The 19,961-nt window shown below is 42.2% G+C and overlaps 1 protein-coding gene across 1 annotated transcript; it reads left to right on the top strand.

The window, feature by feature from the left end:
- Nucleotides 1-8,239: 8,239 nt before the first annotated feature.
- On the top strand, nt 8,240-14,207 carry LOC129744550 (zinc finger protein 420-like). Its single transcript, XM_055737130.1, has 9 exons — nt 8,240-8,566; nt 10,624-11,043; nt 11,103-11,610; nt 11,672-12,026; nt 12,141-12,332; nt 12,685-12,775; nt 12,837-12,971; nt 13,034-13,133; nt 13,196-14,207. Exons 2-9 carry the CDS (start codon nt 10,666-10,668, stop codon nt 13,288-13,290), a joined length of 1,854 nt encoding a protein of 617 aa, XP_055593105.1. The 5' UTR covers nt 8,240-8,566; nt 10,624-10,665; the 3' UTR covers nt 13,291-14,207.
- Nucleotides 14,208-19,961: the final 5,754 nt, after the last annotated feature.

The following is a 19,961-nucleotide window of genomic DNA, read 5'->3' as shown; positions in this document are numbered from 1 at the left end:
ATTTTTGCTTTGACATTTTTCCATTCATTGGTAGCCGAATTTGAAACGTTTCAATTTAGCTTCGTTCAATCGTAGATAGAAATCGGTTTCAACTGGTTTCTGTCAACTGGTGGATGTTCAACGAGTCAATGTTTTGGTCGAAACTAGTCAGGTCGTTGTTCAATGGAGCAAGTAGAAACTAGTCGAAACCAATCCAGCTCTGCAGCAGGATTGGTTTCGACCTGGTAGAAATGGATTGACAGTTGATCACCTGTCTCTTTCCAATTGACTTCGACCGATTTCTACCAGGTCGAAACGAATCCTGCTGCCGAGGTGGATTGGTTTCGACTAGTTTCAACTTTCTCCATTGAACAACGGCCTGACTAGTTTCGACCAAAACATTGGCTCGTTGAACATCTACCAGGAGAAACCGATTTTAACCAACCGTTGAACGAAGCTTTAAACAATTGTTTCGACCCGTTTCGACCAGGCTTCATTGGACAGACTTAGAGCATCTGTATTCGTGGTCTATTCTTGGGTCTTATTTATACATGAATTGAACCAAAGAAATTAGATCCGACCCAATGAAAAAACTGGCAACTGCACTCGTGTTCCATTAACTGTCAAACGGTTTAGAACTGCGTCAAATTGGATCCAAATCTCATAAGTTTTGGATCAATCCTTATACCAGCTCTAAAAAAGTTGAGTTGAAACTGGTATAATGGATCACCAGTGCGGTTGCTCGAGTCGGAATTTGGGTCTAAACCGACTGTTTGGATCACGGATACAGGTGCCCTTGATATAGGCGATGGATTTGCTGCTGAATTTGCGTGATGGTTTTCCACTGGGATGCAGTTGAAATTTCACCCAACTTTTGACAGATCTTACACGCAGAAAAAAGACGGGGGGTCGGTTCAACAAAACGTTTTGTTATTTTATTTTGTATTTTCAATGCACATTTTCCCGTTATTTTCATGAAAAAATCAATTGGAAATAATAACAAAATTTTGTTATTTTTGCACACTCAGTTTTTACTACTTGAAATCAAAGTTTGGTTTGCTTTCAAATGAAAACCTAGTTTTTTTTTAATGAACGTGTAGTTCAAAAACAAAATAAACATATAGGTTAAAAAATGGAAAAAATAGAGAAAATTTTGATTCATCTGATACGAGCACACCATGTAGAAAACTGCGAAAATTGAGGGAGGAGGCCACCAGCAGCGGTGGAATCGCGGTGGATATTTTTCCGGAAAGTTTGAACCTCCGAAGAAACCGGCTGCAATAGTTTGGAAGGTAAGTTATTTTTAACTTTGAAAAATCTAATGCTTCTTTACTATCTTTGCTACTAAACTTTAATTTTATTTTTAGAACATGGCAGAATTTTACCACCTACTGCTGCTATATGCACGGTAACTTATGTTAATCATGCTATTATCATGAGTTTACGTGGACTTGAATCAGCAGCAGCAACACCGGTTGGACTGTTGGCCAGAGCGCGGTTTTGGAGGAGGTGCCGCTATGCTGCTGTTGCTTGACGAGGATGACTCGATTCCCGAGAAAATCAAAGAAAGCAGAATAAGTTTCAAGAATAAATTGACTAATTAAAAAAACGGATTCTAAATATAGTTGAAAGATTCGAAAACCAAAAATTATTGCTCTGATTTATTGAAAGAAAAAGAAAATTATTTCAAATCATAAATTCCATTATTTTTTACCTGGTTTTTTTCGCTGTTTTGAACTTTACATTTTTTTTAGTTTTTACCCAATTTTTTTTTATTATTTTGACAAGAATGGTGGATCATTTTCAAAAAGGGGGTATTTCGTTTTCAATCAAACGATAAGTTTAAATGAAATCGATAATTCTAGTCAGTGTTACCAAGAATATATTTGTGCATTTTCCCAATTAAAAATTTTATTATTTTCGTTCGAAATCTTATTGTTTCCAAAATAATTTTTTCTGCGTGTGCGGGTTGTTCTCAAAGAGAGAAAAAATATATTCTCGCTTCCATCGCTTATTGAAAGCTATTTCAAAAAATTCGAGCAGATACCCATGTACGATAAACCTTCGATGGACATTTTTACTAACTGGGAAAATTCTTTGCTACCAATTTTTTCATTCTCTTTCGTTTGTTTTCATAATTATTCTCTCTCTTTCTTCCTAGGGGTGTTCTGAATTCCATGTCGGCTTTCACGTTACTTTTTTTAAATTTTCATGAGCGTTTGAACTAGCTTATGAACTACAACTTTAACAGCAAGTCTTTTATGTATCTGCCGATTTTTTTTTTTTGTAAATTATTTATTTGAAACGGCTCATACCTTTAGGCTTTAAGGAGCCAAACTCGTTTTGTTTGATTACAATTGTGTACTTAGATCTAGTTCACTTTTTTTTTTTTTTTTTTTTGAAGAAAAAGAAAGATAGAAAGGGAAATATGAAAATAAAGAGAATTATAGTCGAAGATCGATAGCTTTTAGGAAAAGGTATATCTCGAACATATAGTCCAAGTCCATCATACCTAATACATCCCTCACTGGAACGTCGGGTGGTTTTCCTCGGGCCCGAAGGGAATCTATAAAGTTCGCTCTGGCGAATAGGTGGTCCTCACACAACCAAACAATATGCTCGATGTCATGGTAACCTAGACCACATCCGCATAAATTGCTGCCAGCAATATTTAAACGATAGAGTACCGCATTCATGGAATAATGATTGGACATGAGACGGGAAAATATACGAATAAAATCCCGAGTCAGGTTCAATCTATTAAACCAGGGTTTAAGGCTTACCTTTGGGATAATCGAGTGGAACCACCGACCCAACTCATCCTCGTCCCATCTACGCTGCCAGTTGACAAGAGAGTTTCTTCGAGCCAAGAAGTAAAATTCGTTGAATACGATTTCACGCTGGTAAATGTTGCCTTCCATCGCACCCACTTTTGCAAGGGAATCTGCCCTCTCATTGCCTGCTATTGAGCAATGTGAGGGGACCCAGATAAAGGTGATAGAAAAGCAACGTCTTGATAAAGTGGTCAATATATCTCGTATCATTTCGAGGAAGTACGGCGTGAATTTTCCTGGTTTTATAGAGCGGATTGCTTCAACAGAGCTGAGACTATCAGTTATAATATAGTAGTGTTCAATAGGTCGTGTGGCGATACTATTCAAAGCCCAGTGAATAGCTGCTAACTCTGCAACATATACAGAGCATGGTGACTGGAGACTGTGAGATGCGCTGGATATTTCGTTGAACACTCCAAATCCTGTTGTTTCCTCTATAAGTGATCCATCGGTAAAGTACATTTTATCAGCATCGACGTGTCTATATTTAGCTTCGAAAATTCTTGGAATCAGAAGAGGACGATGCGGATCCGGGATTCCACGAATTTCCTGCTGCATAGACAAATCAAACTGGACAGAAGAATGATCGTAGTCTGGGCTACAAACACGAGTTGGAGAATACGAAGAAGGGTTTACCTGCATTGACATGAGGATATGGTATATAGACATAAATCTGGTTTGAACATTTTGCTCAAGTAACCTTTCGAAATTTACAATCACCAATGGGTTCATGACCTCACACCTGATGAGGAACCGAAGTGATAGTAAATTGAATCGATCTTTCAAAGGGAGTATTCCTGCCAAAACTTCAAGACTCATGTTGTGTGTTGAGGGCATACAGCCCAAAGCGATACGGAGACAACGGTATTGGATACGCTCTAGTTTGATGAGGTGAGTTTTGGCAGCTGACTGGAAACAGAAGCTACCATATTCCATAACGGATAGAATAGTTGTTCGATACAATTTGATAAGATCTTCTGGATGGGCTCCCCACCAGGTGCCAGTAATTGATCGGAGAAAATTGATTCTTTGTTGGCATTTTCCTTTCAGATACTCAATGTGGGCTCTCCAGGTACACTTGGAATCAAACCAAACCCCAAGATACTTGAAACTCCTCGATTGAGTGATCGTTCTGCCTAGGAGTTGAAGCTTAGGTTGAGCAGGTCTACGTTTCTTAGAGAAAACAACCATTTCCGTTTTCTGAGGGGAAAACTCAATCCCAAGCCCCAAAGCCCAGGAAGACAATCTGTCTAAAGTATCTTGTAAAGGCCTGTGCAGATGAGACTCAGTAGATCCTGTGACAGACACCACTCCGTCATCTGCAAGTTGTCTTAGAGTGCAGCCTTCAGAGAGACAGCTGTCGATGTCACTCACATAAAAGTTGTACAAAAGTGGACTCAAACATGAACCCTGTGGGAGGCCCATGTAAGATGTTCTTCTAACTGCAAAATCTCCGTGAGCAAAGTTCAAATGTTTCTCACAAAGTAAGCTGTATAAGATGTTGTTCAATAGAGGAGGCAGACCCCGGGAGTGCAACTTGTCTGACAAAACCTCTATTGAGACTGCATCAAAAGCTCCCTTTATGTCTAGAAACACTGAAGCCATTTGCTCACGTTTTGCGTACGCCATTTGTATCTCTGAAGACAGCAAAGCAAGGCAATCGTTTGTCCCTTTGCCCCTTCGAAACCCAAATTGAGTATCTGAAAGGAGACCATTTGTTTCTACCCATTTGTCCAAACGAAACAATATCATTTTCTCCATCAATTTGCGTATACAAGACAACATCGCTATTGGACGGTAAGAGTTGGGATCAGACGCTGGTTTTCCGGGCTTTTGGATAGCAATGACTCTCACTTGTCTCCAATCTTGGGGAACAATGTTATGCTCCAAGAATTGGTTAAATAAATTTAACAAGCGAAATTTTGCAGCATCCGGAAGGTTTTTCAACAAGTTAAATTTGATTTCATCAATTCCCGGAGCTGAATTGTTGCAAGAGAGGAGGGCAAGTGAGAATTCGACCATCGAAAAGCTTGAGTCTAGACCACTATCAGACCTATCAGGAGGCACGTTCCGGATTATTTTTTGCACAGGTGTAGAATCTGGACAGACTTTCCGTGCGAATTTAAATATCCACCTATGTGAATATTCCTCACTTTCATTTGTAGATGATCGATTACGCATGCTTCGTGCCACTTTCCACAAAGTACTTAAGGATGTTTCACGCGATAACCCACTAACAAAATTCCTCCAATACGCCTTTTTCTTCCCCTTGGTTAATTTTTTAAACTGATTTTCAAGGGAAACGTAAGCTTCAAAATGGACAAGAGTTCCATGTTTTCGAAATTCTTTAAATGCTGTTGATTTGTCCTTATAAAGCTTAGAACACTGAGGGTCCCACCATGGATTAGGAGGCCTTCGATGAATAGATGATTCTGGGATGGGTTTTGTTTGAGCGTCAACTGCACTATCGTGTATCAGACAAGAAAGAAAGTGGTACTCCTCCAAAGGAGGTAAAACGTGCATAGAGTCGATGGCGGTTTTAATTGTGTCCGAGTACTTTTTCCAGTCGATGTGTCTTGTAAGGTCATATGTCATATTTATTGTGTTCGAAGAGCTGACCCCATTGGTGATAGTAATTTCGATAGGTAAGTGATCACTACCATTCGGATCATGGACTACCTTCCACTGGCAATCAAATGATAGTGAATTTGAGCAGAGTGAGAGGTCAATTGCACTTTGTCTTGCAGGAGGTTTAGGTACCCGTGTTTTTTCACCCGTGTTCAATACTGTTAAATTGAAACTGTCGCAAATGTCATAGATAAGAGTAGAACGACTATCGTCAATTTGTTCTCCCCAGACAGTTCCATGTGAATTGAAGTCACCCAGGATCAACCTTGGCTCAGGGAGCACTGAGCACAGGTCCTCTAGGTGATTTCGATCCACTGCAACTCTCTGAGGCCAGTACAAACTGACAACACATAAGTCCTTACCTCTTATTGTTGTATGACATGCAACAGCTTCAATTCCGCCTGATAAAGGAAGGTGAATTCTATAAAAAGAGTGGCACTTATTGATCCCCAAAAGCACCCCTCCATAAGAATCGTCACGATCCAGACGGATAATATTAAAATTGTGGAATGAGATGTTAGATTGAGAAGATAGCCAAGTTTCGGACAATGCAAAGATATCACAGTTTGTTTTATGAAGTAAATAATTCAATGAATCCAATTTTGGAATAAGACTACGACAATTCCACTGTAGTACAGTGATATCTCCGACCTCTCGGCGTAAATTAGCCATCGAGAGATACAAACACTGAAAGGAGGGGCCAAGTTTGCATCAATTGCTTTAAAAATGTCTTTAATACAGGAAGCATTGCAAATACAATGTCTTTCACGGGTTCTGATACATTAAAACACGAAAAAAATCCGTTCAAAATGTCAGTCAACTTAAAGAGCCCAGACTGAGTCGTTGATTCTGGCATCACGTTTGGGGTTTGGGTTTGCGAAGCTCCCGCAGCTGTTGGTTTATTCTGCAGTGGTGCATTTCCGCGGAAACCTGAAGGAACTTGTTTTTCCTTTTCAGCAGCAGTCGACTTTTTCTCGTTTCTATTGGAAGAGACAACCGTAGCTATTTTAGCTGGTATTTTAGGAGAAGGCGCCTTTGTTCGCTTCCGAGAGCCTCCTGCAACGAAGACTGGCTGAACTTCATCAGCCGTATCTGTGTCTTCATTGTCAACTGACAGCACAGAAAAAATGTTACTGGTCTGAGGTTGGACCGGTGGAGAGGCGCTCTTTAATATGGCGGCATAAGAACGCTTGGAGCGTTCTTTTAAAGAGCGCCTCTGTTTATCCCAGCTTGCCTGAAATGCCTCGCAGGAGGAGATATCATGGGGTGAGCCCCCGCAATAGACGCATTTTTGCTCAACTGCTGAGCATGCTCCTTCCCCATGATTCTCCCCACAATGCAAGCATCGCTTCTTGTTGCAGCAATGCGAAGCAGTATGCCCCAACTTGATGCAATTCTTGCATTGCATTGGGCGAGGCACATAAAGGCGTACTGGAAGCCTTAAAATTCCGTCAATCAAGACGTAATGAGGGAGGGCTGTTCCTGCAAATGTAACCCGAATCGAGGCTGAAGGCGAATACTTGGTAACGCCATCAACGACGGAGGCAGTCATGAGTTGGCGACAATCCAAGATTCCGACCGAAGTCGAATCAAGGCTCTTGAACTTACCTACGCCGTGAGACTTAACGTATTCAGCCTCCAAACTCGATTCGGTGATCACACCCTCGATCTCTACGTCTCGAGATGGAATATAGAGCTGATACTCTAAATTAAAAAAATTACTGGCAAGAATTCCGTTTGCGGCCTTCCGGTCGGCCACAACAACGCGCAATTTGTTCGGACGTACTTTGGAAACACTGGTAACGGAGGGCCACCTAGCCAGATCTTTCGTGATCTGCACTAAATTTAATGGTTTTCCGTTAGTTTTGGGCCGGATGAAAACCACCCCCGGCCCAGAAGAGGATGAATTATCAGGATAAACTCGGAGTCGGGTTGTTTTTCCCGCAGCTGCAGATGGAGTAGCAATATCAACTGGCGGAGAAGGATGAGCATTCGAAGAACCAGCTACAGCTGAATCCTCCAGATGCTCCTCATCCTCATAGATGATTTGCTCACCATCCACCTCTGGCGGGTCCGACCCCCCGCCTTCGCTCATATTTCATGAAAATAAAAGCGAAGCTCAATTTGATCGAAATATATAATAGAGAAAAAATAGAATTAGAAATAGAGAAAAGTAAGAAAAGTATAACAAACTTGATTTTTGTTTTGATTGGCTCCTTCAGTGGTCCACGTGGTCCCTCTTCGAAGATGGCTGCCACGTCAAGTCTCGGCTCGAGCAAGAACGACCAGATTGATAATGATGATGAGTCAAACAATGGCGGCGGCCCTCGTGGTGACCAGTTGAGGGCAGTCAGCTAGCCAGAAAAAAAACCCTTTTTTTGTCGACCAACACTATAATAGCACCACTTTGGCGAGCTGGGGTCTGCCTTTGGCAGAAAAACGTATAGCGCGGTACAAAACACCGTATTAAACGCCCGAACGGAACGAAACACCCGGATATATTGGACGAAATCTCGAAACGCGACTGTTCACTATGAGCGATACGAGACGAATAATATCTGCCGATTGAAAAGACTTTTATGTTTCATAAAGTTTTCTGAAAACTTGAAAACCATCATTTTAAAATATTTTCTCTTTCGCACCGGAGAAACAAGCAGAGTGAGATCGCGAGAATTTGCTCTCTTGCTTCGTTAACTGAGCCCATACGTGTGTGCGTGTGCTACTGCTCGACGAAAATTATATTTTCTGCCCAGCCTGCTCTCTCTCGTTTTAGTTTTCTCAGCCAGTCGTTATGAAAGAGTAGATTAGAGCAGTAGCACATACTGGGATCGGTCGTTCCTGCTTTCGGTTGGTTACATACGGATCGGATTTGTGTCGCGTTTTATGAATTTCGAACGGAAAAGGCCGACATCTTTTTTTCTTCCATCTCATATCGGCTGAGTGACCGCCATATTGAAGTGAGACAAAAGATTGCAAAGTGCGATATTTTTGGTGCGTGGAGTGAATTGGAAAATTATTGGTCCCCAACGGGGCAACAGCCTTGTAGATTCGGAATCGGAACCGAGTTCCGATAAGCGGGAATCGTTTGAGACCGGAGCAAATTCCGGCTCCGGCCTGTAATTCAGGTAAAAAGAAGTTAGGAATTGGGGATTTTTTCTTATGTCCCGTGGTAGGTTCGCTTGCATGCGTACGAGCTGCTAGGTGTGGGGTATCGAAATAGGCTTTGAGCTATCTGTTTTCTTTGGAATAGGTACGGTAAATTCGAATTTTTATTAGGGGACAAAATTTCTGACTGTATATTATGGAATATTCGCTTTGGAGGATTATTGTAATGAAAAATTTGCTAAGGCCTCGAAATTTCACATGAAAATTTAACTTGTGTTGGTAGTCGTATATTCGTTTCAGTAAGGGCTTATTTGCACAACAGATGCTATCGCTTAGGTAAATAAAGTTTTTGAATTAAACACACTATTTTGATAAAGAAACATTTTCAATAAATTTTTAAAATTGAGATACTTTATCAGAAATTTAAATTTAGCTGAAATAAGATTTTCTTTTTAAGGTGTTTACGCTGTCGTTTGATTGATTTTGTGATTTCAACTTAAATGCCACATCTTTGGTTCAAAAAAAGAATAAAAAAATTTGTAAACTATGTAGCTACACACTTTTGAAATGTGAATAGGTAAGATTCCGATCAGGCTTGAAAAATCAGATAGATAAGTCAGTTGTGATATTCTCATAACAATATTATATCTCATTCAGCTAGCATAGATTGATTTTATGCAGAACAAAACCTTACATAAATATAACTCATCAAGATATGAATGCTTAGAGAATAGTTTTCAGTGGAATATCAATAACCCATATCATTAGCAAAAACCCGCTAAAACTGTTGAGTGAAGCTAATTTTAGTCCGGTTTGGACCGTTGATTTCGATGTCCGTGTTTCATGAAAAGTTGTATGCATATAAACATAAAATAATATTATGTAATTATAGTATTTTATAAAAATCTGAAACAAAATTTTTATCGTTGAAAATGAATTAATTCCTATATATGTGGAATATTTGGATCATATTGATGAATCTGTTGATGTTTAAATATTTTCCTAAATAATAATAGCGCGATGCCCTTTTGAAAAGTTGAACAGCAATATCTCTTTCTCGTTACACATGCTCTCTCAGCCATTTTCATTGCCTCTTTGGTGGAGCGTGTACTGTTCGCATATGGTTTAGTGTTATCCTGCTCGAACCGAACCGTTGTTTTCTGACTTGGTTCGTCGAGAAGAGCACCGAAAATCGCTCCACTACTGTGTGTGAGTGCAGCTTTTCGATTCGATTTAGCACAGCACAGCAGCTACCCTTGAGAGGGATGATCTTGCCTTCTTACCCCTCACACTCACTCTCTTCCTGATGGGAAAGTCCAAAATTTTGTGCTTTCAAACGAGAGGCAAACTGCTGGTTGGGTTGCTGTATTCATGCATCCTGCCTTCCTCAAACGAAAACGGCTAGATTGGTTGAAAAAGGAGAGCTGCAGCGGCCTGGCCTGGTCTGGCCTGGCCTGGAAGGGAAGTTTTCGGTTTCGAAAATTTCTTTGTCGATCTTTTTTCTTCGGTTGTTGCTATCGCAACCCCGTTCTTGCGAGCTTGAGACGGCATGAACACAAGAATCATGCTTTGAAGTGGTACGGAGGATGAGGATGGCGGCATTTCTTTGGTTTTATTTTTATTCCTATCTTTCATTCATGGATTCTGTCTGTGTAAACATTGCTGTTGCTGATGATGGTTATATGAGCAGGGAAGTAGGTTTCACGAACGCTACAGGTCCAGTTATTACAACTTAATTATGGCCTAGGTTCTACAGTTGTTGGCTAACATGCGTAAATTTTAAATTTAACGACTACTGACTCAGTACTGACCTCAATTATAAGACCTTGTTCTTGCACGTCTACTTCTAGCCTTGCCTCTCAATGACTCGTACGTATTATTGTGAACGTCTCGAGTGTTCGACGATATACCTCAGACTATAAGGACCTTAAACTTATTTCACGTGTTTAGAGTAATTCAAAACAAAAATAAAATCTAGATACTATTTTAGTTAGAGCATTACCTATTGCATTCCATAATCTTCATCGAACCTTGAGTAGATTTGTTATTTAATGTCTCAAAATTCACGTTTTCGCAGCGTTCTTTTTTCGGCTGACCAGTAAGCAGATACGGCTTGGAAATGGAGGGGTCGACGGCCTTCACCGGACCGATAATGTTCACCACCAACAACATTCAGGCGGGAACACCGGTCGGTATCCAATATCAGACGGCCGACGTCAACAAACAGGTCAAAATTGATGGCCAGAAGGCGACCCAGCAGACGCCGGAATTTTCGACGTTCTACGCCAACGTCAACATGATCCAAAAGTTGACACCAACCTCGCAAGCGTTAAGCACGGTGAACTTGGCCCAGCTCGCCGATGACACCAAAACGGTGCAGTATCTGCAACCGTTTAGCTACGCCAACTGTGCGCTAGTGAATCAGATGCAGATTCCAAACGGAGTCACTGGAATAACGGTTGATGGGCGACAGCTGGTGGTGAACAAACCCATTACTGTATGTTCATAACAGGTGTAATAATTGTTTTTGTTAATGACTGTATTCTTGAATTTTAGACATTTCAGAACACAATCTCAAACATAAGCTTCAAATGTGATGTTTGTGGTTTGATGTTCAACCACCTGACCTTGCTGAACCATCACAAGCGTACGCATAATCAGGATGGGGAGCCTACTTCCGATGCCATTACTGTTGTTACGCAACCGCAGAGTTTAGTCCAGGCCCAGAACATCATTTCGGAAACCGGACAGAATCTAGGTCAAATTCAGATAGTCGCAACCGAAGCCTTGGAGCCAGCTCCCCAACAGGCCCAGCAACAACTGGAACAGCAACAACAACAGCATCATCAACAACAACAACAGCAGCAGCAGCAGCAGCAACAACAACATCAGCAACAACAGCAACATCAACAAGTGGTCCAGGTGACTCAGACAAAAGCCGATCGCATTCAGAAATGTATCACCTGTGGTGGTCCCATTCAAAACAACCCGAAACGGAAGGGACCCAAACTGATCCGTTGCGAAGGATGCATCAGCAACGATAACGCTCAAACCGTTACCAGACGTAAGAAGTATAATTTTTGGAAATTTATTATATGTTTCTTAATCTTTTCCAATCATTGCAGCTACGCAAATTTTCGTTGCCCCCGATGGTGACATCAAGTTTGAGATCGGAGAAATTCCACCACACTCGAACAGCAATTCCTCGATGGATTCAATAATGCCGACGCAAATTACTACCATCAAGACGGAGCATGTGGCCCCGGTTTCGATACCACAACCGCAGCAGCCACAGCAGCAGCCAGCCCATCCGGTCAAGAAACGCAACATGGCGACTGTCACAAAATGTACCAAATGTAACGGTTCCGGTGTCATAATCGTCGGGGGACCCAAGAGCAAGGTCTTACAGCAGCAGCAGCAACAACAACAACATCAACACCAGCAAGCGACCATCGTGCATCAACAACAGCAACAGCAATCGTAAGTGATCTTCCTCAACTTCCCCCAAACTCTGCTGATGTAAAGTGTAACTTTCCGGTGGAAATAAACAGGCGTTACGCAACAAACCAACAAATTTCCTCTTTAATTTTCTAGATCCGCTCAAGAGAAGCCATTCACGTGCAACACTTGTGGGGGTCGATTTTCGCGGTATTCCAGTCTCTGGTCGCACAAAAAACTGCACTCGGGCGAAAAGAATTACAAGTGCAACGTGTGCGGGATAGCTTTCGCGAAAGCCGTTTACCTGAAGAATCATACCCGGATACACACCGGCGAAAAGCCGTACAAGTAAGTATTCATAAGATTTTGTGTTCAATTCTCACATCGAAATGTAAATTCATAATGTGTCTACAGATTTGAACAGCTTCAATGTCTTGAGAAACAGATAGTTACTTACGTAGTTGATTAAGATTTGATATTACTTCAGTTTTCAGAAGCTTTAAAAATCTTTTGAAATCAATCTCAGAACTACTTAAGATTCGTTAGGCCTCTTTCATAAATGAGATGTTTCAACCAATTTTGTAGACAGATTTTTAGAACATTTAGGTATGATCAGATCATACTCAAAACAGGAAAGTCTCACTTTATTATAATCGACAGAATAGAACCTTGATTATGTGTTGTTCACTTTTACTTCCAGATGTGGAACGTGTGGCATGCAGTTCTCACAATCCCCTCATTTGAAAAATCACGAAAGAACCCATAGCGGTGAAAAGCCGTATGTTTGTGAGGTAATTTAAGGTAAATTAATTCTAGTACAAAGTAAAACATTCAATTCCCATCTTTTCATAGGTTTGTGATAAAGGATTCGCCCGGCATGCCACCCTCTGGAACCACCGTCGTATCCACACCGGGGAAAAACCGTACAAATGCAACAGATGTCAATCGGCGTTCAGTCAGGCTGCGCATTTGAAAAATCACGAAAAGGTTTGTTGCCTTGATACATCTTCAATTAACTGTAATTCACCAAAGTTGTCTTCAATCCTTAGGTCCATTCCGGATTAAAACCGTTCAAGTGTGACATTTGCTCTGCGGCATTTGCTGACCGATTTGCCCTGAAAAGGCACCGAGGGATTCACGAGAAATATGGTAAGTTTCAAAAGATCAAAGATTTTAATTCCTAAATATTAACCTTTCCTTTTATTGCAAAGGTCAAACGGCGCCGCTCCACCAGGGTCAAGTCCACAAGGAGGAAATCATCGAAATGGATGAAAAATCCGGCGAAGTTATCATTGGCACAATGTAAACTGTTGAAAGGGGAAGGACTATTTGCTTAGAAAGAGTTTCAGCTGTTGTCTTTTGACGTTATCATGACGGCATTTCTGTGAGAAAATATTTCTGATAGTGAAGAAATGTGTTGCGATGGTACTTTTCAGCAGTTTCGGTGAAGCTTTGATCACGAACGGTTGATTCACGTTCGAAAAAACTACCTTCGAAGAAGCCATGCATATAACATTTGGTAGGTATTCATTTTATAATTTTATCAAATTACACAGTGATAAGTGTTTTACTACGATGGAACGGATCGTAAGCAGAAAAAACTTAATTAAACAATCGAAACCAGATATCAGTGTAGTTTTATCGAGTATCTTCAATAGGTATTTATAATCACCGAAGAAGGGTTGCGTATCAAAACTTTTCATTTGATAACGCTTCAAAATCGTGTAAAAAATTTACCAAGTTTATCCCACAGAAAACAAATAATTTTATTTATACAAAATCTATAACAAAAGACGTTTATCGTAAGAGGTATGAAAAGATTGTAAATAAATTGAAAAATCTATAATATAATACAAACGCAGCACCCTGTAGAGGCGGATACGATTTCCTATTTTCATTTTGCTATAACACCGCTCTAAACTGATGTTCGTTAGCATGCAGAGCGCTGAACCCGAATGTTAATTTTATTTAAAACAAATAAGTCTCTAGTTTTGTAAGTCTTGTTAATGCTTTCACATCTCGGTGGTTAGCAATCAAAACCGTACAAATTAGTAAACGAAAAAAACGTATAGGTTATTTTTTTCTTAATTTTAATTTCTTCAATTTTCAAATGTACATAAAGATAAAATATGTATCTGTTTATTCTGTTGTTTTGATGCTACTATAATATAGTGTATAAATGGCAATAATTTTTCGTAATAAAATTTCCGACTTTGAAGATAACTGTAAACAAGTCTTAAAACAATTATAGAGAAATTTTCATCTTGGGGTACAATGCTAAACATAAATGAATACCTACATACTCGTAGTCGGTTTTACAAGTAAAACTAACTAACCACTAACTTCAATGTGTTTCTTACGCTCTCTTCCGCCTAGTGCAAAATCGATTGTTTTTTTTTGTTTGCAACGTGGTTTGCGTCCATTACGCCAGATCATCAACAGGGATGAATCTATCTGGACATCTATACTAACTCACTTATTTACCCAATGTACCCGCGCCGATCCTCCGGTGCATAGGGCCTTGGTAAATGACCTCCACTTTTGACGATCCGGGGTTAGCGTCTTCACTTGGTCCCAGTAAAGACTCTCGTCGACAGTTAGTATCTCGGCGGCTAGGCTTCGCCGCCACGAGTTTCTGGGTCTGCCTCTTCTTCGATGTCCTTCTGGATTCCATTTAAGCGCCTCTCTACAAATCTTGTTATCATCTTTTCATTGGGCGAGTGCCCAATCCATCTCCACTTACGTTCCCGAATCTCGATTTATTGCGCCCTTTGAAGAGACCGGCTATGTAGTTCCTCATTTGAGATCCAGTTGCCAGGCCACCAAGCGTGGAAGATATTGGCAGGCCGCAGTTTACAAATACAATTTTCGTTCGTAGAGATATCTGACGTGAGCGTCAGATGTTGCGGAGACCGCAAATACATATCGGGCTTTTCTGATCCGGGTTTCGATGTCTTTCTTGGTACCACCATCAGGTGTTATCTGGCTGCCAAGATACTGGAAGCCACTCCACCTTCTCAACTTGTTGCCCAGCTACCATGAAACTGGAGGGATTTCCAGTGTTGATCTCCATCGACTTGGTCTTTCCGACATTGACTTTGAGACCTGCTCCGCATGTCTTGTTGTCTTTGGGCGAGCAAAATAATATCGTCAGTCAGGTCAAGGTCGTTCAGTTGCTCCATTGTTGAAGGATTCCACGGCAATCCTCTGCTCGATGCACAGTCGATCGATCCAGTCAGAATTTCATCCATTACGATTAGAAAAAGTAGCGGTGATAATATATGTACATACATCCCTATCTCACCCCAGCAGTTACCGGGATTGGATCGGACAAGACAACGTCGTGCAAGACCTTGTACGAAAATGCTTTGGCTGACCCGGTACATGCCTGTTCAATTCCGACTTTCGCCTTTCGCCGATCATCGACCATCCTCCAAGTTTCATCCGACATCCATTACCTTCTTCTTCCACAAACTTTACCAAACTTTACTTTACAAACAACGGGCAGGAAAATCCGCGGGCCAAAAATCCTAGGGTTGCCAACCAAGGGGGATAAAGAAGACCGGACAACGGTCGGAGTAGACTGACCCCATCGACGGGGGGCTGTCGAGTAGAGTGCGTCCGACCCCACGGTTTGAAGTTACAAAGATAAGACAATACCTTCTGCGTAGCGGATGCCGTGGGTGCGCCGCGTTCGTGCGTAGGATGCTCCACCTTCGGGGAGTATCCGAGTAGAGCGGTTCTCAACGACAGAAGCTGCGGGGATAAGACTTGACCTTCTTCGCAGTGGAAATCGTTGTGAAAGGGTTATTCCACGTTCGGGGAATACCCACGGGTAGAGTGGCTCTCGACGCCGGGTGAGCTATTCGAGTCGGAGTAGGATGACGTCTTCGTCGGGAATCATCCGAGTCGTTGCGTTAGGTCCCGCGCGTGTGCCGTGACAGGCGCGAGTCTAGGATAAGCTGCTCTCGATCTGGCACACGACGGGCAAGGTGGCAAACTTCGAACCCTGAATATAAGGGGTCGGGCTTCGAGTCGTTAGAGGAGAGGTCAGGCCTCAAACCTTCAGGCGGAGAGGTTTGTGTGGTCAACCCCGAGTCTTTATGATAAGAGGTCGGATCCCGAGTCGTAAGAGGAGAGATCGAGCCTTGAATCGTGCAGAGGAGAGGTAAACCTCGAGTCGATGCGAGGAGGGTGTGGTAGGTATGGCCCGAGGAAAATATATATGTTTATAAAATTGATAACAATAGAATTTATCCAACGACTATAGATTGAAATGAACTACAAGAATTGGATGGAAATAATTAGTCCATGATTACCCAATTTAATTTGAAAAAACATATGCGTAAACAGAAAATGTTAAGTGGTGCAAATAGTTGCTGAGTGTAGGAAGGAATGGATTAATGATAATTATGCGTTATGTGAGCTAAGAGTGTGGAAAAAAATGAGCGATGTTTGAGTGCAAAAGACGGATGAATGAATGATGAGTGTCTTTGAGTGCATCAATGACGGAGCTTGAAGAATTGATATTCATTCTAGATTCGAGTTTTAGAACGGATGGAGTGTTAGTTTCTTGTGCGATTTGTAGTTTTCGGTTCGGGATTATTCGAAGGTGAAAAATTGTAATATGGTGAAATGATGCGTTTCGTGAAGTTGGTTCACCACAGAGGGGTCGGATCTCAAGTCGTTAGAGGAGAGATCAGGCCTCAAGTCGCGAAGAGGAGAGGTTTGTGTGGAAATCTCGAGTCATTGCGAGGAGATGTCGGTTCTCAAGTCGTTAGAGGAGAGTTCAGGCGTCAAGTCGTGAGGATTTGCTGAAAGTGGTCTCGTTAATGAGTATTGCCTTGGAGCGCATTAGCGCGAATAGACCTCCCACTATTGAAGCATAGTGTACTAAACAGTTCGAGGTGGGAACCAGGTCTGCGGCCCCAGGTGGATTTTAGGGAGTAGGGTGTATACACGGAGTATATCATGAGTCTTCCCATTGTACCCATGGACCCAGAGTAGCAAACTAGGGGGACGCGGTGGCTCGCCGTGCCTTGGAATACAATCCGTAAACCGGGATTTACCACCTGTGGTTACCAACTAAAAAAAAAACTTTACCGAGAGTACCATGGCACGTCGTGAAAAAGGCATTCTTGATTCCACACCACTGTTCTTCGACTGTTCCGTCTGTCGGCAGCTCCGAGGCTCGGGATTCAAGCTGTTCAACGTATGCCCTTTTCATCTCTGGATTCTCCAACCGGCGGACGTCGTATCGACACCCGACTTTCTCCTCGCGCCGTTGGGCACGCGCAACTCTTAGTCGTATCTCGCCAAGGACGAGTTGATGGTCAGATGCAATGTCTGCACTACGCTTGTTGTGGACATCAAGAACGCTCCTTCTCCGTTTTCGGCTGATGCAGATGTGGTCAATTTGATTTTCTGTCCGGCCATCTCGGGTTACCCAAGTGATCTTATGTGCTGGTCGATAGGGGAAGAGCGATTCACCGATCACCATGTTGTTGTTGCCACAAAATTTGACAAACAGCTCTCCATTTTCGCTTATCTGTGGTGCTAGTGACGCCCCAAAATGCGTTCAAGGCCCTGATTGTCGGAGCCAATCTTCGCATTGAAGACGCCCAAATGGATTTGAATGTCACCCTTCGGAATTTTCTCTACCACGCTGTAGAACTGCTCTTTCTCCAGCAAATCGGCAACGTCAGTTGGCGCATAACACTGGACCATTGTAAGAATTCTAATCCGTGTTCTAAATCTGGCTACGATAATTCTTTCGTTAATCGGTTCCCATCTAATGAGGGCCCTTATGGGCTTGCGGACTTAAGCGATCTTCGCTTAGGTTACTGGCATCCCAGCCGGAACCACGTAGTATTCCGTCTCACGACATAACTTGACGAACATAATTCCTAAAATTCACTCGGTCCATGGCAACCGTTCCCCAATTTATCGGACATCTCACATTCCCCAGATGACGGTCCACTTGGTCTAACCACCTCGTCGTTGCGGCCCTGCTCGTCTCGTGCCTACCGGATTCGCAGCGAATACCTGTTTTGCAGGATATTCGTCTGGCATTCTCGCAACATGTTCTGCCCAGCGTATCCGGCCAGCCTTAACCACCTTCTAGATTCTGGGTTCGCCGTAGAGTCGCGCGAGTTTGTGGATCATCCTTCGCCTCCACACTCCGTTCTCCTGTACGCCGCCAAAGATGGCTCTTAACACTCGTCGCTCAAATACTCCGAGTGTACGCCGGGTTTTCTCAAGCAATATGCATGACTCGTGCTCGTAGAGGACAACAGGTCTAATGAGCGTCATATACAGGTTACACTTCGAGCGACGGCGACGGCTAAGTCTTCTCGACCGCAGTTGCTTGTGGAGTCCATAGTTGGCACGACTTCCGCGGATAATTCGCCGCCGCATTTTACGGCTGGTGTCATTGTCTGCGGTCACCAGTGAGCCGAGATAGACAAAGTCTTCGACTGTCTCCAGCTCGACAAGCGGGTTCAGTCGGTTTCTGATCCGCAAGCCAGCATGTAGTCTTGGACGTATTAATCATAATCATCAACTCAATTCTTCCTGCTTCGCGTTTCAGTTTGCGATAGATCTCGTCAAAGCAGATAAGTTGACTGGAACTGTTGAAAATCGTGCCCGCATTTCGCCTCACCGCTTCTAGTACCACCTTGAACATCATGCAGGATAGACCATCGCCTTGTCCAAGTCCCCTGAGCGATTCGAATGAACTCAATAATTCACCCAAAATTCGTACACAGCACTGCGTTCCATCCATCGTGGTCTTGATCAATCTGGTCAGCTTCCCGGAAAAGCCGTTCTCGTCCATGATTTTTCATTTTCCAAACTATTATCGTACTGTGTGTGTTAATCTTCTAAATAATACTTGTAAGATGATTTTAGGAAACGGCTCATCGACGCATTGCACTTTCCAGTTGAATTTTCCATTCAAATACGAAGGTAACATACAAGTTACACTGCAAGAATCACCTACCGCACGAACAGGGGATGAAGAATTAAGGCCGAAATTTGATCGAAGGTATTATAATTTTTGGCCACAGAAATCAATTAGAGAAAAAGCTCGTAAAGCTTGGTTCCAGCATTATTACTGATTAACTCATCAAGAACAAACTCTTGCCTGATAACACCATGAAAGGATCTTAGACTATATAAGATAAACACAGTTGAAACTGTCTAGATGGGTTGATCATCGATATAGTTAAAGTAGTAAATCCGTATCATTAATATGCTCGACATTCCTAGATATTAGGTGTCGAATTTGCCTGGATCGGATAAACAAAGGTAAAACGCACATTCTCGTACTAGTTCTCATTGTTTCAACACCATCCTTAATCAAACTGAAGTTCAAAGGTGGTCGATATAAAATAAGTTATTTTCACGAGTCTCACGAATAAACCTCATTCAAATTTTCATTAAACAAAAATGTCGAAAACAACGAAAATTCTTCGACCGGTGTAACGCAACATGAAATAAAGCTTATGCTCATAAAGCTCCGTTATGGTAAAAAGCGTTCAAAAACGAGGTTCCCTCATCGAGCTAGCCCAGGTGGGTTTGAGATTTCCACCAGGTAAATGGGAGAAATTTGCTCGCACCTCCCTGAGGTGAATATGCTGCACTGGTATGAGTACGAGCATTATGCTCCTGAACCGAATGAGAATGTAAACAACAACACCTGAATAAGGTTTCTGTGTACGCGAAGCGAACTGCGGGCAAGTTAAGGCTGTCCACAGGTAAAAACGGTTGAGGTGAGTTTGAGGAGCTTTACTCCGGTTCCTTTGAGGTTTAGAGAGAATCTTAGGTCGATTGTACAAACACAGGTACTATAGCGAGCGGCAGATTGCGTTGTCGTCGTCGTCGTCGTCTTCGGTCGAACTCCCGCGGTTAGTTCGTCGACTAAGGCAGCCTTAGCTTTTGCTGGCTGGGAACCTGAACCTCAACTCAAACTCAACT

The sequence above is a fragment of the Uranotaenia lowii genome, chromosome 2 (assembly GCF_029784155.1).
Source record: "Uranotaenia lowii strain MFRU-FL chromosome 2, ASM2978415v1, whole genome shotgun sequence".
Lineage (NCBI taxonomy): Eukaryota > Metazoa > Arthropoda > Insecta > Diptera > Culicidae > Uranotaenia > Uranotaenia lowii.
The sequence above is the reverse complement of the archived record's forward strand: the minus strand, read 5'-3'. Positions and strand labels throughout refer to the sequence as shown.

What these genes read in the sequence shown, in the direction of transcription:
- LOC129744550 (XM_055737130.1), top strand. Translation starts at nt 10,666, where the DNA reads ATGGAGGGGTCGACGGCCTTCACCGGACCGATAATGTTCACCACCAAC. An exon ending in TGGTGAACAAACCCATTACT is followed by an intron (nt 11,044 to 11,102) that starts GTATGTTCATAA and finishes CTTGAATTTTAG; the next exon opens with ACATTTCAGAACACAATCTC. An exon ending in CAACAACAGCAACAGCAATC is followed by an intron (nt 12,027 to 12,140) that starts GTAAGTGATCTT and finishes TTAATTTTCTAG; the next exon opens with ATCCGCTCAAGAGAAGCCAT.